The sequence below is a fragment of the Festucalex cinctus genome, chromosome 20, assembly GCF_051991245.1.
Source record: "Festucalex cinctus isolate MCC-2025b chromosome 20, RoL_Fcin_1.0, whole genome shotgun sequence".
Lineage (NCBI taxonomy): Eukaryota > Metazoa > Chordata > Actinopteri > Syngnathiformes > Syngnathidae > Festucalex > Festucalex cinctus.
Genome location: NC_135430.1, coordinates 20,436,719 through 20,457,725, shown reverse-complemented (window position 1 = coordinate 20,457,725; position 21,007 = coordinate 20,436,719). Strand labels below are relative to the sequence as shown.

The window sequence follows — 21,007 nt, the reverse complement described above, 5'->3', positions numbered from 1 at the left end:
TTTTAGAGTAATCAAAAATTCAAACTACTGTATCGAAATACAGCACGTATATTCAAGAGTATACAAAATATGCATGTGCAAATTTTATGATGTATTTCAGGTTGATAACAGTCTAAAAATATATTCATGACATATCCACATGTAAAAAAATAAATAAAAATCCATCGGACTGCATATTGTGAACTAATGCTACAAGATGTGTCGTAAGAGGATGTTTAATGCCTTCCTCGCAGTCAAGACGTCCGAGGAGGCGGTCCCCCGCCATGCCGGGCTGCCGAGGGAGCGCGTGCGACCTGACATGATTACGCTTGGCAGCCTTTCACTGCAGCAGGTCAGCTACAAAAGAGGAATATCTGTGTCATCATCCCATATTCGCCAGCACATCAGCCGCGTCCATTATGCTGCGTATGGCTAATGGACAAAGAACATGTGCATGTACGTTTATCTGTTGATGTCAGTGTGCGTAAGTTTCTGTCCTTTTTCTTCTCCCACTTACTTCTTTTGCCCCACTTTTTCCCCCAACTGCAACTATTTGGACTTTGCTACATCGGAATGTCTCTCGGATGCACTCAAGTAAAAAGCACTTACTAGATCATGCATCCAAAGTACCCGCATATGTTTGAATAGCTCGAAAAACGTACTGTGCAAAACGTCACTGACCAAATTGTGTTCTTTGTCCATTGGATGTTTTTTTTTACTCCTGGTTCATGGAGGATTGAAGCAGGGTCATGCCATTGTGATTCTGCTGGCTGGATGGTTCAGTTGAGGCCATCATGACAAGCATTCATTTCCTGTTGCTCTCGTCACAGGCGAGTTGGAGCCCACCCCGGCTGACTTTTGGCAAAAAGACGGGTTGCACCAAGTTCTGGTCGCCAGCATCGCCTTGAAAAAGAAATTTAGCTACTTTACAGATGACTTGATTTTAAAAGTAACTTAGTAACTAGTAACTAAATTCGATTACATGTTACTTATTAGTTACTTTCAGCAGATGTTGACAATTCTGCTTAACATAAAAATGACAGTTGGGTTTGCCTACATTTTATTGGAAGTGCATAATAGTAATGATTAGGTTTTTATTAAAAATAAAATAGACAACATTTTTGAATAAACGTACTGTTAGATGCATGGATGAATAATTGCTTTTATTAAAAAAAAAGAAGGTATTTCTGGATTTTACTCAACAAAAATGGTCGACGGTACTTGTCTTTATACATAAAAAAAAAAAAAAAAGTCTTTCTACACTTCATTTACCTAGCACACCAATTTTGGGGCTGTTGGAGGAAACCTAAGTACCCGGCAAAAACACATGCAAACCTTCTTCTATTCTGAGTCACCTTGAAAAGTCCCAAAAACAAAAGGATGAAAATGAAATACTACAATAAAAATACTGAAAGCTCCACTTTGTAACAATTTGCTCCAAAATATCTTTGCAATAGCCTTTATTTGTCCGACTGAAACATTTTTTTTTAAATTGGTAGATTAACACTATAGCTGTTTACAACTCCTGAAAGCCTCTGGCCAATAGATTTAGGACTGAATTTTGGATTAATGTTTCGCACCCTCTGACTGCGGACGTCGGTTGCAATGTGTACCCGAAGAAGGGAAAATGCAGTTTCATTTTTTTTTTTTTTTCAGCCACGGGTGGCAAGTAGCGATTCAAAATTACATTTTCGGCATTTAGTAGTAGTAGTAATACTAGTAAAATTGATTTGTTTATCTCTCTGGCATCTCAAGCCAACACATATTTCAGGTTCGGGGGCACAGAACATCAGCGATAGATTCTCGTTGGGCACAAAATTCCATCACCCACAGCCAAAAACATTTAAACGGAGTTACTGTTAAAGACGAGGTCATTTCCTGTCCGTCTCCAGCTGATCTGAGCAGCTCCTGCCCCATCCAATACGGCTGCCACGTTTACATGGTGGCCATATTGGATGGGAATCCGACTTATTTATTCCGCACAATCTCAATGTGCGTGTTGAAATTTGTTTTCATTGATACGCCATTTCTGTGCTATGTGTTTATTTTCCTCCTCGAGCAAACTAGAGCATGACTGCTTCTTGTTCTTCAACTGCACTTTTGTGCAAGGATGAACCAGCGTGAAGAGAGCATCGTTGGTATTGTGTTTGGAAACGTAGATAGACGTTTACATGCGTACATAAAACAGATGGCAGAACTTCTATCCAGTGCATATTTAGCCATAATCTCACTTGAAAGATGAGTAAGGATATTGTCATATAGGAATGTAAAGTGAGTGTAATTGGTAGGGAAGAAATGGTGTAACAATGTCTCGCCGTCACTTCCAAGTCAAAGAAGTTGACTCATCCTCCCGTACTGGATAAGCAGTGGTTTATATCAGTGTTGGGATCAGTGTTATCTTATTCTCCCATGATATTTATGCACCCCACTACTGTTTTCACACCCACTTCCCCATTCAAACTGCATGATCCACCAGAGATTTTACATCTATTCAAAAGAAAATAATTGTGTTTTTCTTCCTGGGCCATTCTTCGCACAGAAAGCCTCTAAAAGCAGAACGATGCCGTCACTTAACGGCATCAATGTGTCTATATGGCCCGTGTGAATGTGCTGACTGGATGTAAACTCGTACTCACGAAACGCAACATGTCTTCGGGGTCTAGCCCGGGTATCGATTCACTTGCAGATTGCGGGAGAGTTCATTTCTTTTTTTTTTTTTTTTTTGCTCAACTCTTCCATTGTGCGCATGTGAATTTACAGCACGCTGCCGTGAAGGCACCGTTGAAGACGAGCGAGTGGGCAAAGATGAAGAGAAGGCTGATGAATGTCTTCAATGGGGGTGTAAAAGTAAGCCCTGTGTTGATATAACAAATCTTGCTGTACTGTTACTTTCTGACAATCATTCTATACCGCTGCAAATTACAACCATAAAAATATTAAACATGTTTAAATAAATTGCTCTACAACAATTTCAAAGTAAAGGTACCTTTTAGATACAGCTCCAGAATTACATCCTAACCTGACCTAAGGTAGTAAATGTACAAAATATATATTACTATGATTACACTGGGGAACATTTTTTTTTTTTTTTTTTTGGGTGCTGAATCCAAACCTGATATCAGTTTTTCTATATCATGTCAACTTTTTGAGCTATCAGCTTTTCTTACTACAGTCTTTCTACAGCTAATCAGTGCCTATCTAGAAGATAAACTTGATATGCTCTGAAAAAAAACTGCAATTTTGGAATCATAAACCTAATTTTAGTTTTAATCAACATCTAACTTAACAGATTTATTCTTATTTTTTTCAAATCATTTCCCAATGTTATATTAGATATAGGCTACTTCTGTCAGTTAATGTTAGTGTTCTGTTTGCTGTGTTACTAGACGCTCATCCATTTATATGTTCAGTCTATATGATGACAAATACATTTTCGTTTATAGCTAACGCAGATGCCTTAATATTTTTTCAAGGACGCCCATCCAAAACGCTACCGTGAGAACGCTGTACGCACACAATCCAGATTAAACGCAATCGCCCACTGGTGAGTCCATTTCATCTTCATATTTCTCTGCATTTGTACGTCTGATGTCACATCATCATTAACTGGTGTGAAAAGCGTTTGTATCGCTGCTGACATTTGAGAAAGCATGTAATCTTATAAGTCTTGCATGTGCATTGCATTGTGGGTAGTGGATGGCTCAAGGCCACGGAATTTGTGTCCGTGTCGTTGGGCTCGCAGGCGCATCAATTCTTAAGTGCGTCCACTTGAAGTCAGAGATCACACGTCACGTCTCGTCGCGAGCGAGCGCACCCGCGGGCAATCGACTTAGCATGTTTTTGTTTTTAAGTAATTATGGGCTAGCACGGCGGCTGACATAATAGAATCAAGAAACTACTGCGCGCGTCCGGATTCTTCTCTTGTGTTTAGCTGTTTTATGGGTGGGTGGTAGTTGGACACCAGCCCTGTCAGATGAATGTAGTTTGGAGTTTAGCGCGGTGACCTCCTCTCGACAGCTTTGAACCCTGTAAATTCCTTCCGATATCAATGGTGGGTGGCTATTAGACACGGGAGACTTTCTACGCATCACCTAGGGCTACATCTGCCTGGAATTGAATGAGAAATGATTTCACTATTTCTCTCGCCATGCCCATGAAAGGAAAAAAAAACAAAAAAAAAGGAGGGTAGACATGGAGCTGACTTGTGTTTTTTGGAACAAATGTGTAATTCATTTGTCTCCACTGTTTCTGATTTAATGGAGGTTGAGTAATTGCATTAGGAGGCACATTGTGCCTTGTTGTGAACTGATGAAAGCACATGTAATACTTTTGATAGGCAAACAGAGACGGCGGGGAAGGATAGAAAAGAACGAGCCAGCGCCCGCCTTTGATGCCGAGCATTTATTTGCCGAATTATCCTTCTTTTTTTTTTTTTTTTACTCACATCTTATCCCCAGTCACAGGCGGGCCAAGGCCCCTGTGATATTGCTTTATTTTGAGGAATTAAGAGATGTAGCGAGGAGACAGAGCGGAGCAGCCGCTTATTACATTACATCTGATAAGATTGAAAGGCTGAGAAAGGGAGCAAGAGGAGGAAAGAAGAAGTGTTTTGTTGTGTTCTTATTAGATTGCGCCGCTGTTGGCTGCAGAGTACGACAACAAAAGTCCGAAATGCGGGTTTCTAACAGGGTTAGCTTGTTGTGTTTTTGTGCGTGTGCTGTGCATGTAGCAGCAGCAATACCCCTGAAAGTCTGTCCCACCGAGAGGTGGGAGAAGGCCAGGAAGCAATGTCTAAATATGGACAGATGATGCAACTCCCAGAATCCTCCTCTTCAGTGCCCCGATGTCAGGTAAGGTCTATTAACATATGGATGTGAATTGAAAAAAATAAATAAATTGTGGCTCTCTCCACCCATTTGGCACCTTATTTCTGCAGGAGTAGCCTAACCCTACGGACAAAAAAAAAAAAAAAAAAAAAAAAAAAAAAAAAAAAAAAAAAGTTGAAATTATATCCCACATCAAACTGAATCAAATTGCACTGCTTGGTGGAAATAGATATTGATCCTGAATTGTTTTGCAATTGCCAAAAAGGAAGGGATTATTTATTTAAAAAAACACTCAACTGATGTAATTGCATGAAATCATGCGAAGGAAGACAGGCAGGGGCGGAGCTAAGTGGCCACACACTGGCCACCCCCACACCTAGGCGACATTTTTTTTATACATGGAATTTTTTGAACATTTTCCCATGGATGCAGTATTTTTAGACCTAGCTCTTATTACATGTATTATTATTATTATTATTAATAATAATAATAATAATAATTATATCAACAAGCCAATTGATTGGGCCTTGTGTATGTAGATCACAGAGTTGTCATAGTGGCTGATATGATTAACCAATTAAAAATGACTTTAGCTGTTTAATTCTTTCCCATTTACTTTCCAATTCAAGTTTCCATTCTCATTCTCATTCACATCTAATCATGAGCAGGCATGTTTTTGTTTTGCCAACTAGAACTAAAAAAGTACTACTACTGTCTAAAAATCATGGCATGTAGTCCTACTAGCTTAATGCTACAATCACCGGTCAGAGCCGAAGCAAGCTGAACTTTTCTGGCGGCATACAATATTTCCAATGTTACAGCGCGGAACCGGCATGATCTAAACGACACAGCCCGTTTCCAAAATATGCCGGGACCAAGCAAAAAAAAAAGGTGGGAAAAGGGTCAGTGCATTGTGCCTATTTAGCGCTGTTGAACTGTCAACCAAGATAGCATTTAAGATTAGCTAAGGTAATAAATATCGATCTTGCACAGCACACTCGTAATACAAGCGGCAACAAAAACACCATTTAGATTCGCAAAGAATAAACAGATTTTTGTGTCATTGTGTTTTCGACATGATTTTAATGAACGGGCCATCAAAATGGTGACTCCCATTGCAGTGTACATAATGTCGTCTCCCACCCTGATTGGTTGTTAGCTAGCCAATCATGACATTTAAAGTAGACTACAAAATAGAAATAAATTACTGTGTGAGTTTTGTTAATCAAAACATTAATTTTCACTTCAACCTGCTTGATTTTGAGTGTGGAGGACATTGATCTGAATATGTGTAAATGTTATTTCTTGAACCCTGGACTGCGGATGGCATGATAAAGAACGAGATGCACGAGCATGCAGGGCCACCCCTCACTGAGGTGTTGTTCCCCCCTTGGCCACCCCACTGAAATATTTCTTGCTCCGCCCCCGAAGACAGAGCGTGGAAAACTGCAGGTGCATTTCCTTCTCACGAGAGGCAAAAAGTGAGCAAATGACCTCGTCTCTCGCCATCCGGCAGTACGACATGTTTGCAGTTTTAGATCTCCAAGGAGGAAAAGGGAGTCTTTGGAGATGAAAAGTAGAAGAGAAGAATGCGGGATCATCATCGGCAGCTGTGGGAGGAGTGTGCCGTTGTGTTGCACGCGGGGATGAGGCTGCCGTGCCACCATGCTGGCTTAAAGATGTAATGAATCTTCAGTCAGGGGCTTTCCTTCCAGGGTGACAACTGGCTTTGAGGAAGGTTGTAAATGCAGGGGAGATTGTGGTATAATTCCTCAGACTGGCGTTTGTGCCCCCCAGTCACCATTCGATTATCTCCCAAATTGCTGTGTTTCACTGAGATAAAGATTTTTTATGGCTTGCTGACTTGAAACAACCGGCGCAGGCAGAAGAGGGAGAGGGGGAAAAAAAAAGAAAAAAGAGAGAAAGAGTCGAGAGAAAGCGATGGCCAAACCTGCTACGCATAGTAATTTCCTTTGGTAAATGACAAAATCTTTGTTTAGATGACATTTCCCGAAAATGACTGCGGCGAGATGAATCTGAAATATGAAATGCCACATTTGGCATGCAAAACTATGAAAATGTATTTCTGTGCAAAATTCATGGAGGCATTTAATTTAGAACGTGTTTAATAACTATGGCAGCCTGCATCAGTAATCCTGCCCGGAGGTCCCGAAAAGATTGTCATATTTATTCTCTCCGTTCTTCACCCCCCTCCTCCTTCATTCCAAAGCCAAATTTTTTTTAAGGGTAAATGTTCATTGTTAATTAAGATTTACTAATTAAAATGAAAATAATTAAGGAGAAAGCTTAATCTCTGAATATTAGCCCATACTTTGAAAGAAAGGAAGTTTTTGTCTGTGGCATTTCCTGTCTCTATTTATGAAGAGTGCAATTTTGTGTGATCAGTCAACGTGTGCAAAAGCCCGGAGAAGATATGTCGGCGACAGGACGCGGCGGCTTGCCAGCCCAAGCAATGGAGGATCTCACTGTGGAGCCTTTGATCTCATCTGTAGGAGTGCTGTAATGTTACGGCACTTTAGGCAGCGCTCAGGTTCGCGGCAAACGAACCACGTCTGATATAGAAAAATTGGCCCGCTTCACCTTTCGCCTTCACCTTCACCATCTTCCCCATGCGCAAACATGTGGGCCAGATAATAACAATGGCTCCGAAAGATACAATGTGCAAATTGCTTCTTTATTCTTTTATTTTTCTCCCCCCTTCTTCTTCCCTCCTCTTTTGCACCGAGTCGTTCCTCAGTGTGGGGGTTTGAAGGCCTCCGTCACCTCCTCCCGAATGTGAAATGTGTGGGCTCAACGGCTTTGCCACCAATTATACTAATTTCACTTCTACCCAATTTTTTATTTTTATTTTTTTTAAACATGGAAACCGGGCAGCAAGCAGCATCTGATTGATTATCGTGACTGCGAGCACCAAAGCGCTTTGTCTTTTTCTTTCACTCATGTCAATAACACAAAGCTGGTTTCAAAATTACGTGTTTTATTTATTTATTTTTTTGTTATAGATGTATCCAAGTACGACGCCTCAGCCTGTGGAGGTGTGTGTGCGTTGTCTCAGGGCCACCAGGGACAAACTTGCCAGGGGCCTCTACAGTGTCAGTGTGGCCCTTCAAAGCCATCTTGGGGGTCCATGTCTTCCCTGGAGAAATGACAAAGGGCAACAAGAGTGGATGGCGTCCACTGAGCCGGTTGAGAACCAGGGATGCTACTACAACGTAAACCTGCACGTCAACCAGAATCTTTTCATGGTGAGAACAAATCATGAATAATCCTCTTTAACTCATTTGCTTCCAATAACGTGTAAATACGTTTTTTTTTATGTTTTAAGTGTCCCAACGACGTATTTATACGTTTTTTTATGCTAGAGCATACAGAAGGCTTTGATGCAGCCTCTCAACTGCAAAGAACGGTTGCAGAAATGGTAGTTATTACACAAACGGCCAGCAGGTGGCAGCAGAGCAAAGGAGATCAACCAGGGCTATGTAGAAAAAAAAGCTCAATTACTTACAATTTTAAATAGATTTGTGAAAACTGATGAAACTTAGCTATATTCTAATGCTAATTGCCGCAAAACGGAAACGGATAGAAACATACTTTTTTCTTTTTTTTCCTGATGAAAGAAGAGACTTTAATCTTTCTTTTGATAGGTTCCATGCTTTTATAGCAATAGAACACAAGATTCTGTGGGCCTTGCAAAATCAGTCAAAATCCAGTAAAACAGGCGGGAGCGAACGGGATTGCGAAATGTGAAAATGGCTGGCGAGCGAATGAGTTAAAAAGTAAATGAATGATTATTTGCATCTGATGAATGTCAGATAAAAATGAAATGCTCATAACTGCCATGCTTTTTTTTTTTTTGTGTAAATACTAGGGCGTTAACATAACTATTTGGTTTGCAGTAAGCATTGCGAGTCGCAGTCTTAGATAAGACTTGCATGGCTCAATGAGAACTGAGAGATCTTCCCTGGCAGGTAACAGTGACATGTTGCCTCCATTTCCTCTCTTGACACTAATATGTTTTTATTCAAGCAGGGAAAGACAGAATCGGGCGGTTCGTTCTATGAAGGCTTTTATTTACATTACGCTTGGCGAGGCTGCCTTGAAAGCGTCTTCCTCTCAGATGTCCGCATGATGAAAAAGCGGCGTAAATGCAAAACATGTGCTGCTGACGCTGCATGGGAAAACACGCTCCCTTCCAATTGATGGGAAATTCGGTGAAACATCAGAAGATGCCATCCTGACAACAAACAACTGTTTTTGTGCTAATGTAGCTTAGCCACATGGCACTGCGCGCTAAATCTAAAGTCACCATCCCATTTCTCTCAGTTTCATCATTTGCAGTGAAGAAAGAGTGCTTTTCTCCACGTGAAACGCTCATGAGAAGTTCTATCGCCGCAAAAGACGGCGTATGTGAAAATATGCCACGCGCAGCCTCCAGGTTTTTCTCTGGGGATTTTGTCATGAATAAAAGAACAACTTTTCAACGTGACATTTAACCCGCGCATGTAAATCAAAACCGATATCAATTATTCATTTAAATAAGGAAGTCATGTTTTATTGGAATGAAAATGAAGTTGAAATGCATTAAAAAAAAATAATAAATTCAAGTGTCTCCTCGGTCTGTGTGCATTGGGAACATAATTGAGCTGGATTTGGATATGGGTTGATGGGAATTACAAAAAGTTCTAGTGAACATGTGAGGCACATACAGACATTTTTTTAGGGGGGGGAGTTCAAGCTAAAAAAACAGGGCCAAAAATATTTACATTGTTGTATATTACCGGTATGCTTTTTTCCCCTCTATTATCAAATCAGTATAGTCAATAAAGCAACTTAACAAAGGACGTGAAGAAGTCTACACACCCCTGTTCGAATAGCATACAAAAATGAGACAAACATAACGATCATAATTATTTTTCTACTATTAGTTAAACTATAACCTTCGCAACTCAACTTGGGGGGAAAAAATGAGTTGAATTAAAAACAAACAACTGAGGTAACATGAAGTACATTTAAACCACCCCAAACTCAAGTGCGCCTCAAATATCAAAATGCTGTGGGTTCCATTGTTGATTGCTCTTCCAGGACTTGAGCAACAATTTGGGGGTCTATGTGTGCACGTGCCTGACATTTGTTGATGTAGACATAAATCATGATTCATAAACCAAATTCTATAAGTGACATTCCTTTTGTTTTTAGTACAAACATGTAGAACAAAAAAAAAAAAACATTTTCCGGTTCAAACCGGTTTTTGTTAGACCCCTCATGCAAACTATGAATTTACTGTGGACTGTTATTCATCGCAAAAAAAGGTTGGTTACACGGCGTTAACCGTGTGAGATCACGTGAGATCAACGTTACAGCCGCTCAGCCCAGATTCAAAAGTAATTCCGAAACGTACTAAAGACGGATTTTGCACAGTGTATTCACATCTTAACGTGCAATATTTTTGGAATAGTAATAACAATCTCAGCTCTATAAATATCTTCTTTTGAGAAAGCTTGAAGGAATGAGTTTTGATGTTCATTAATGTCAGCCAGACGGACTTTGAAACACGAGTTGAAGGGTATCTCTTCGTTTTATGACATCCACTCTAAAGGCCTCAGTTTGCCGGAGCATTCAGCAAAATGTGGACACTGTCGGTACTCTTGTGGGCGTATTCACTGAGCTCGAGCACCCAGATTAGATTGTCTCCTACTCCCATCAGACATAAAGAACGGGGTAAAAACTGGCATGAAGTGAATGCAATGCAGACCTGGGATCTGATTCAGAAGTTTAAAAAAAAAAAAAAAGGTTTAAGTACAGCATGGTAAACGGCTCATGACTCTCAACCCCCATCCTTATCTCTCCAAAGCTATTGAAAAACCTGTTGTTGTTGTCGTCCTCATTGACGGCAGTGAAGCCACTGATCAGATTTGTGCGACTATCAGAGCTTTCTTGGATGTTTTCGTTCTCCTGCCTGGCCCACACTATAGCGTGCAATCTCTCCGAGTGCTCGCGGAGCCTTTCGAAGAGGAAATGAGGAATTAGTGATAGTAGGAGGAAGCCAGGAGCTTATTTTTCTTTCCTCCCTCTCCCTCCGTCTCTTTTCTTTTTTTCGTGCACTCTTCACTTTGCGCGCCTGGGTATGCATTTAGACAGAAACAGAGTCACTTCAGCTGGTGAGTGGGAGCCAAAGAGTCAGGCCCGCTGTCTTTGTTCCTTTTTTTTTTTTTTTAGGCTATACAAAAGTTTGAAGGATAAGAGGATTTGAGATTTGGGATCCCGGATATTCATTTACCTCCCCTCTCCTGCAATCTACTATTATGGTCACTAAGGAAGTATTCAACACATTCTATAATGTCTTCATAATAGTGTGTTCTACCATCCCACTGGCTCAGGCTATGTTAAAGTCGACCATAGAAAATAAATGTCTCAAGTTAGCTGTTTTAAAGTTTGCTAGCAGATGTAATGACTTTTACAAACCCCTCGAGATTCTCCTTCACGTCAACGACCAAGTCCCGAACAAACTTGATTCGCCGACTAATTGTCCGTTTCCGGCAAAACCGGGTATATTTTTTGTTTTATGCAAATCACGGTGGTTGCACTGGTCAGTATCTGCTATGCAACTATTAAAGTTAAATGTAATCTAACTTAGTTGCTTTTTAAAGAAAGTAATCAGTAAAATAAGTTATTTTTCAAAGCAAGTAGTCAGAAAAGTAACTCAGTTACTTTTTCAAGGTAATTGTGGCAAACTATCTTATAAAACTTTTTTGGGATGTTCTGGCTATTTCAGTGGAAATTCTGTCAACACAAAAAAAATGCAAATAATCCTTCCATTTTATATACTTCTTATCCTATTCACGGATAACTGGAGCTTTGTAAGCTGCCATTCAATCATCATAGGGCAGATAGCAAGAGACAAACATTCACATTGATAGCCATTGGTAACATTATTAAAAGGCACACTAGCACTAATGTAAAACCAACTAATCATGTTCATATTAAAACATAAAAAATACAAAATAAAACAAATTGTATGTATCACTGGAGTCTTAAAAGTGTGATTGCGCCTTCTCTTAGCGCATCTTGTTGAGGCTGGTCCATGTCACACAAATGGGTATTTATGTAGGTAATATTTCTTACGATATATGAATGATATCAAATAACCAGTATGATATTAAGTCATAAATTTGTGTCCTGAATCAGACCTGTCGTTTCGCCAAGTGTACATATAAAGCAAAGAAGGTGGGAGATGAAATGTGATTTGTGTGTTAAAACCACATCCTCGGTGCTTTCCATTTCAACTAATAAAAAGAGGAAATATTTTCACCTGGTGATGGATGAAGTGGCACGCACCTCGCTGTCGGTTCATTTTTTTACGCGAGCCCCTTTTCTCCGGGTGAATAACAACGCATGTGTTTGGCGTGGAGTGTGATAACCGCTAACGCTATTAGCCCTCATGCAAGATGGCCTCAATATCATCCGGCTGATTGATGGTTGCCTCAGTCAGTACGTTGCAAATTCAGTAACTGTCGGCACGTAGACTTCATCGCCAATTGTCACGTTGTGTTTGACGCCGACGGTCTTTATCAGACTCAACATCTCCATTTTGGAAAGAGTCGGACGGGTAGGAATGACAGTTAAGGAGGCTTGCGAAAAAAATAACATGGAAATAAGTTAAAGGAGGATTCAAGTCTAGGATGTAGATTAGGTGGAACCCCTGAGGGCTGCTTTTCCTGTTGTTACCTTCTGTCTGTCATTGGCTTTGTGGGTGAGAGCAAGTCTGTGCGTGTTTACTTCATTAGTAGCGCATTAGCAAAACGCACTGCGCGCACATGTGCGCTTACGTTGCTGGATGCACCTGCAGGCATGCGTATTCATCTGCATTAAATTAGGAGTTTGTTTGCCCTCCTTTCTGTCTTGCAGATCTTACCCCCAGCCTGTGAGATTCTCCCTTCCGCCGTCCTAATATTCCGACTGACTGCGTCGCCAGGGCAAAGCGGCTACGTGAAGTCGGTGCTGGCTTGGGGGGCGTTTCCCGTTTGTGGACCGAGCCTAGGCCTGGTCGAAGGCAGGTATGCTAGCGCAATTAAGTCAGGTTAAACATTTGGATTGGCGTATATTCCAACTCCTGTCAGCCATCATTGCATTTTGTAGCTTGCCTGTCCTCATTAGGATCGTGGGTACGCTGGAGTCGATCCAATCTGACTCGCTAGAGGCAGGTTTCACCCTTGACTGGTCCACAGTCATTCGCAGTACTTATACAGTATAGTACAAACAAAAAGATTAATCTTCACACTTTAGGATAATTGAGAGCAGGGGTGTCCAAACTTTTTTCATTTGAGGACCACATACAGAAAATCCGAAGGACGCAAGGGCCACATCATGTTATGGAGAGAAATTGTGTTTAGTCCTAAAAATTGTACAAATAATTTATTTGTGCTTTTGCATATTTAGAAAAATGCTACAGTATATAAACCAATTTATTTGTAATATTCCAATAGTGATATTATAGTTTTGGAATTTTTCATTTCAGTTAGTTTTTAATTAGTTTTCAGGGTGGTTCTGTTAGTTTTTATTAGTTTAGTTCTTTAAAAAATGCTTAGTTTTAGTTTAAGTATTAGTTTTTTGTGACATCATGCAGCGCCCCCCTCTGCAATTGGCTGGGGAGGGGAATAAACACTGTCTGTCCACAGAAACGTCCCACTGTTTACAAAACACAAAATGGCAAAATACAGGCGGGGGGGGGGGGGGGGGGGGGGTTTATGAAAAAATAAAAAATAAATCCCCACCACACATTAACAGAAGCCCAGAGGTGTAGATTAAGAAGGAGTTCATAGGTGTCACGTTTGGGGGGTGTTGGAGGCAGGACCCAAATGCAGGGGGCAACAACAACAGGGCAAGGCAGGGATGCAAGTAGAAAAAGGGGCTTAATTAACAAAAAGGCAAATGAGATACTCTGTGAAAATAACAAAATTAACAACAGGCAAAAAATAGATTAAAGCAACAAAAACAGGAGGGAAACAAGACATGGAAGGCAACATGGGATGACTAGACAGCAACAGCAACAACAACAATGACTCAACCAGAAGTGCAAGAAAGCCGGGTAACTAAATACACATGGTAACGAGAAAACAACAGACACCTGGGCAAGATACAAGAAGCTTGGGGAGCTGATTGGTCAACACGCTGGGAAGGGAAGAAACACTCAGGTGGACGTGGTTACACATAACGGGACAAAGGGAAGAGACAATTAAGGAATACATGACAAATAACCAAAAGAAAACAAAATCCCACCCCCACAAAACCAAAACATGACAATAGATATACATCCTGTATTTATATAGTGTTTGCTAATATTGTTTTTTGAATTTTAGTTCGAGTTTTTTCATTAATTCACTAAAATAACCTTTAACCTGTTTTTCGATACCCTCCCTTCTTACTTTGACCATCTCCAAACATTTTTGTTGTGTCTATTTTATTTGAATTGAGTCAAATGTCATTTTTAGCATATGTTGCGGGCCACTAAAAAAATGGATGGCGGGCCGCATAGTTTGGACACTCCTGATTTAGAGTCTTCAAACCTAACATGCCTGTTTTTGCATTGTGGGATGTACCTCAGAACTGTGAGACAGACGTGCTAATCACTCAGTCACAATGCCGCTCACCCATTTTTACTTGTCTTAAAAAACAAACAAAAAAAAACAGGTACATTTTCAGTAAAACTGTCCTAATTTTTTGATTGAACAAGGTACAAAACCCCACTGCTTCGAGGAGAAGCCAGCACACAACTGGACCAGTTTCAGAAAATCGAAGCGCTCATCTCCTCGGATCTTGATCACTGGCTGTGCAACATGTATTTTCAGGTGGGCATTTGTGTGCCACTGATACTAAATCGGCAAATACATGCGTGAGAATACAGAGTTACTCCCGCATACGCGGAGATTTGAATACCCCGATCGCAACTGCGATACACAAGCCGGGTTTACACGAAGCCATGCATTCCGTTTAGCATGTATCCGAATGGAATGACTCCATATAAACACCTCAATCGGAATGAAAAGGCTGAATCTGAATGCAATTTCGACATCCTGACACAAAATAGACGTCATTTCTGCCTCTTATCTACGTTCAATAAAATACACTGTAACTAACACGAATAAAGTCGTTTGTTTGGTCCTCTCTACCGTGTCAGCATGCACTGCCATTCTTGTTTACCTCTGCTTGTGTATTTCCGGTGGGTTGGGCACCAAACGCACTGACTTATATACATTTTTGACAGAAAATAATGTGAAAACGCCACAGAGAAAAGTTATGATCTCTTATAGCCATTGCCAATGTAAGATGGCTGCCACTCATACAATTACCGTATTTTCCGCACTATAAGGCGCACCTAAAAGCCTTCAATTTTTTTCAAAAGCTGACCATGCGTTTTATAATCCAGTGCGCCTTATATATGGATCAATATTGAGCCGCAACAGGTCTCGCTGTCAAGACGCTATCGGTGACCCTGCACGATCGGTGACGCGCATGTGGAGAAGATCCCGCCATCTTGGATCGCTCGCTAATACTAATACTTTACCTCTGAGAAAATAATAAAAGCTGTTTATTCGTTTTGGAGTTGTCAGAAAGCTGCTTTGTAATCTATTAATAAAGTTTGACCGACCTAACTGACTGTTTTGTTGACATTCCCTTTAGCGCAGCACCATCTAATGGATGCATAACGTAACCCCAGCCTCTACTGTAGCGCCTTATATATGGAAAAAATGTTTAAAAAATATGTCATTCATTGAAGGTGCGCCTTATAATGCGGTGCGCCAAATAGTGCGGAAAATACGGTAGTTCCTATATCCAAAAGACCAAGATTCCTTCAGAACACAAACCAAAGTTCCGTGCATTGGCGGTACCCTGGCCGTGTTTATATGACCAAATATTTGTGTTCGAAAAGGGGGGTTCTTATTCGGGAAGCCCAAATAAAAAAGTACATTGGGTTTTTGGACCTTTTTTACGTTGCCTTTCAAAACCTGTAAATGACCAATATTCAGGTTTTGAAAGGGTTATTGACTGCATGTAAATGTAGTCGAAGTCAATGAGGCTTAATTTTTTTCCCAAAATGTAATTTCTCGTCACTGTATTTCATATAATAGTCTATACGAAAACGTGTGGTCTTTATTGAATTAAATGTTACTATTTCACTATTACTTTTTCACTGTATTATAATTCAACACACATGCTGCTTTCCTGCCAATAATGGCTGCATATGACAATGGAATGGAACAAGAATATTCTCACTTCGTGTGTAGATGTCATGCAAGCATATCTACAATGCAGTCGATCATTGTTGTTTCAGATAAGGAGACTCCCGCTCGGGGCATCCGCGTGCCCCAACACCCTCCAGACGCCGCCTTTAAACACCCACGTTACGCTCCAGCCTGCTGTCCAGCACGGCCAACTGCCGACACGGGCCCCTTCCGGGTCCAGACATGATCCGCAGCCGAACCATCCCCAACTGAGCCTGAACCTGCGCCATGCCGGCCCCAGCAGTGGAGCGGGGGAGCCTGCAGCGGTGCGCTCACCCCGGGGCTCTCCCCTCCACCTGTCGGCTGATTCGGCGTGCTCGTCATCATCTCTGCCAGGTAGGGGGTTTAGTGTTCACTTTCCCCTGACTATGACACAGTGGGAAGAAAATGTCACCCTAATGTCACGAGAAGTGGCATCGGAAGAATGGCAGTTTTCACTCAGTATTCTATCCACTGGTGTGCAAGTGCTGGAGGGCAGGGATGGGTAGAGACGGTAGGCAAAGCTTGGCAGATAAACAATGTTGTCTCGGACACGATGCCAGGAAAACAGCAGGTACACAGAAGTCTAAAAAAAACAAAAAAACAACAACAAATATTTGAACAGTTACTAATCTGGATGATCGACCCTTACTTAACACTCCACCTCTAAAATACACAAACGGCTGGGTAAAAATTAACAAAGATCTGTTAGTATAGATAATTTATATAGAAAGTCGGCAGGAGAAACGGCAGATAAAGGGTAGCTGTAATAGGTGCTATTGACTACCACATTTTCATAATTAATAACCGAGGCACTACAATTTTACTGAAAATCTGAAATACATATATTTTCATCAGGAACGATTTATAACAAATGAAATTTTAGACGGTCTGGTGGTGACCAGTGGTTGTGTTTTTTTTTTTTTTTTTTTTTTTTTTTTTTGCTAATGCTAAATGCTACCTTGGTTGACAAACAAACACTCACACGGGTTCTGTATTGTAACAATTTCAAAATACTGTTTAGGATCGTATAAGATTGTTTTTCTTGTTGGGCAAAAATTAGGGAAAAAATTCCTGGAAACAAGTTTTTTTTTTCTTATTTTTTTTTTTAGTGTAGCCTATAGTAGGACTACATGTTGCCATGGTTCATAGAGTAGTTGGATTAGATGAAGGAATCACAATGACAACTGTGGGATTCCCAAAAACAATTGGCTTGCTGGCAGGACAAAAAATATTTAATAATTTAAAAGAGGATGACAAGGCTCAAAAACGCAACTGTCCCGGTCAAATAGGGATGCCTGTTCACCCTATCTTTGAGGAGATGCAGAAGAAGGAACATTTGTTTTAGCAGCAGTTTTATCAGAACAGTCCACATGACAAGAAAATCAGCACTGAAGGCAAGCTGACTCAATGTCACCATTGATGTGTTGAGACCCTAATCCAATCACTTTTATGTTTTTTTTTTTTTTCCCCCCCAAACACTTTCTAGCAACTTTTTGCCAGATGGATTTGCGAAACAGTCCATGTGGTGTTTCAGGTTATAGCAATGAGGATCCAATGATTAAAAGCAGACTATTCTCGGTACTCACCGTACGTTTCCAGCCATCCAACACCCTCAAAACACAAGTTTTGCTTTTTGCAAAACGAATACTGGCTTGCCCCGTTGTTATTAATACGTCCCGCCGTCTTTTGTGAAATCAGTTGCTCATCTTTATTTAACAGTCCTCAAAAGTTTCTGGCATGTTCTGCTTGAAACATCACACGGGCTTTTTAATTACAAATGAGTTGTGACAGGTCTGCTGGGTAGCACCCTGGCCCATTTTAAACGTGATGCCGACTGACAGCTCGCCAGTGTTCTCCCAGCGCCGAAACATGTGGAAGAAATTGGTCTTTTACATTTCACAGCTTGTCGCTTCCTCCGCCGACTGACCTGTGACCCCCCCCACGGAGATCCTAACACCCACAAGGGATTCGTCCCCGGCGAACTGAGCGGCTTTCTCGAGAGTGCGCGAACGAGCGTGAAAGGAGGGAGGCGCTCACGATGAGATTTATGTTCTGCCAGCGCAGGGCTGGAGGTACCAAAACCACACGGCTTCATACGAGCGCCGACGGACGCAGATGTGCATGTCAGCACGTACAAACGTTCTCGTCGGTGTAGGTGAGAAGGTTGCTCGGGAAGCGAACCCGATCCGTAAGCGAAATAACGGATCAAAAAGGTGTCCGGCGAGGTTCCTCATTCCTGCTGCTGGCTAAGCCAAAGTGACGTTTTCACCTCATTTGCATGCAGATCTGTTCACGTCGCATTACGTCTGGAGTAAAAGTGTTTATAGGCGTTACATCAACGGTGAAGGAAGCCATTGGCCAGACAGCTTTAACCGACCTGGAAACGGCAAATCCAACTCAACAGGGAAAAGAGGAACAAATTATTCACCCCGGTCTCGCAACTTTTTAGTCAAGTCTGAGTGTTTGAGACGTTTTCTTGCCATTTCATCCCTCTTAGCTTGGAAAATGCTCCGTGTGACGGGAGAGTTTTCTCGTTACCCGTTTGTTTCGGGAATCGACAGATGTATATGGAGACCTCTCGTCATGCAATCTACCACAAAGCCGAGTGTGACAGTTTGGGTTCCTGAGGCTGAAATTGAATTCATCCCTGTGGAACAAAAAAAAAAAAAAAAAAAAAAAGTGCGCGGTGTCTCTTTCAGAACAAAACCTGACATCCCAATCTAAGAGAATAACTGACATATTTCAACCCCCTTAAAAAATCTGGAGATGATTAAATGTTATTGTGTAATGATATCTTTTTTTTGGATTAAATGTCTCGGTTGACTCATCCAAGCATGATGGCGAGTATTTGGCTTTTTTAACTTGAAGATTAGCTGCAGGCACTTTTGGGTTAAGTGACCTTTCCCCATTAAATAAATGATCCACTTACATCGGGTTTGTTGGAACTGAAATGACTCATTAGATTAGCGTCTTGTTTCGTGATCGTCATTAGTGGATCACTTTGAGCATGCCGATGAATCTGCCGCGATTTGCAGCTTCTTGTTTTTTTTTTGTTTTTTTTTTGCGCTAACATCCCCCAGCCGCCCCATCCCTGCTCCGACCACCATTAATTAAAACAACCACCCCCTTGAGCGGTCATACCATGACAAAGTATCCCTTTTGAATGCCTTCTTCAAACTCGCAACCACTGCCATTTTAGGATGTCTTCTCCTTTGGACTGGTCACAATCGTCATAGTTTTAACTCTTTTTACTGCCACACGTTATTAAAAAAAAAACAAGCCCCAATGCCAGCGGATTTGGAGCATTTTAACTCATTTTTCGAAACAAACAGAATATTGTGTTATTTTGCAACATATACAACATGGGTACCACATGAAAGATCGCATTCCATTCTTTCATTCGAAAAAAAAAAAAAGTATGTTTCTGACTTATTCTGTTCTTTAGTAATCACCATTTGAAATTGGGTCATTTTCACAAAAGATTTTCTCCACAACAGTGACTTTGGTACTAATATTTTTTTTTGTTTAGTGACGCTCCGTCAAATTGGGTTTAATGTTACAAAGGCTTTGGATCATTCACGTCAAACTTGAAAACATTTTATTTCATCAGATTGCGTCATGTTTCATTGTAATCCGCAGCTCTAGTTAGGGCCCGAGCAGCTACCGCTGCCATCTGCTGGCCATAGTTAGTGGGTGTTTTTGATTTCACAACTCATTGACCCGGCTGCGCTGCACTTGGACGTTGCACTGACCACTGATATATTTAAAAAAAAAAAAAAAAAGTAGTTGACATCACTTAACGTTTATGGCAGCATACATCGTGATTTTATTAAGCGTTATTAAACGTTTTTGGCGGTCAAAGAGTTAAACCCGCAGCCACTCAAATTGTGCCATTGTGGAATGGAATGCAGATAACACCCGGCAAATCAACCCGGCTCCCCTCATTCTAATTAAAATCACGGAATGCTTGACATAGTGGAAGCAGAAATTGACTCGCTGGGATCCGGGAGATGAGATCAGCATGTAAAAAAGTGTGTTTATACATATAAACTGCATGGATGATGTAGTTAGCCATGCATGCAACGTGGGCAATCGGTGAGTACTTTGCACCACTGATTGTGCATCAATGTGGGATTTCCTCTCCCCAGTTGTGGGGCTGCTACAGAGATATTTTTAAAATGATAATGACTTGTTCAATGAGTTGATTTCTACAATGATTCAGCGGGATTGTCCCACATGGTTGTGTTATTTATGAATGAAATACGACCACACACACATCCACGGAGCACCGAATCTGTCTGCCTTCGCCTCGATCAAATCCACCAAAATCTGTTTTACACCACCCGCGCCACTGGATAGACCTGCATTTTGCGAGTCTAAAATCGAGTCTACTCAGCAGAGGCGCAAAACAAAATGAAGATTCGCCTGTTTCACGCACGTGTATGAAAGTAGGACCCTTTGCGTTGAATTGTATGTATGCAAAAGCAGCTAAGTCAGTCACAGCTTGTATGAGAAATATGACTTTGACTTTTTTTTTCTTATTAAAAGTCTCAGCTTTCGTGATCAGGTCATAGCCATAGTCGCTAACCGACAGAGGCTGAAGGGTGAGTACCTGATCCGACGTTCCCTCTGGAACTTCGGACCAGTCGTCAGGCAATTAGGGGCCCAGGTGAGCAGCAACCGGCGATTTGACATGCCGATGGGGTCTCGACAGTGTAATGGGCATCGGGCCTTTTCTGCCTCCTTGGCCTGTTTGGGCGCGAGGTTCGCAGCGAGGTACTCGTTCGTATTTCCACTCTGGAAAGTGCTGAAAGTCTACGTCGCATAATATTAATGATCGTCCGTCCGTATGTGGGTGCGTCGGTGCGAGGTGAGTGTGTGGATGTGTGCACTTCACACATGCTGGTAGCGTAGGGGATT

The 21,007-nt window shown here is 41.3% G+C and overlaps 1 protein-coding gene across 1 annotated transcript in view; it reads left to right on the top strand.

The window, feature by feature from the left end:
- LOC144009828 (uncharacterized) overlaps positions 1-21,007 on the top strand; it is a 65,313-nt gene that overhangs the window by 39,246 nt on the left and 5,060 nt on the right. The window contains exons 8-15 of the mRNA XM_077509716.1: positions 234-331; positions 2,740-2,826; positions 3,453-3,523; positions 4,709-4,829; positions 7,829-8,071; positions 12,732-12,880; positions 14,557-14,671; positions 16,156-16,441. Of these exons, the coding sequence (XP_077365842.1) occupies positions 234-331; positions 2,740-2,826; positions 3,453-3,523; positions 4,709-4,829; positions 7,829-8,071; positions 12,732-12,880; positions 14,557-14,671; positions 16,156-16,441 (1,170 nt within the window). The remainder of the gene's footprint in view (positions 1-233; positions 332-2,739; positions 2,827-3,452; positions 3,524-4,708; positions 4,830-7,828; positions 8,072-12,731; positions 12,881-14,556; positions 14,672-16,155; positions 16,442-21,007) is intronic.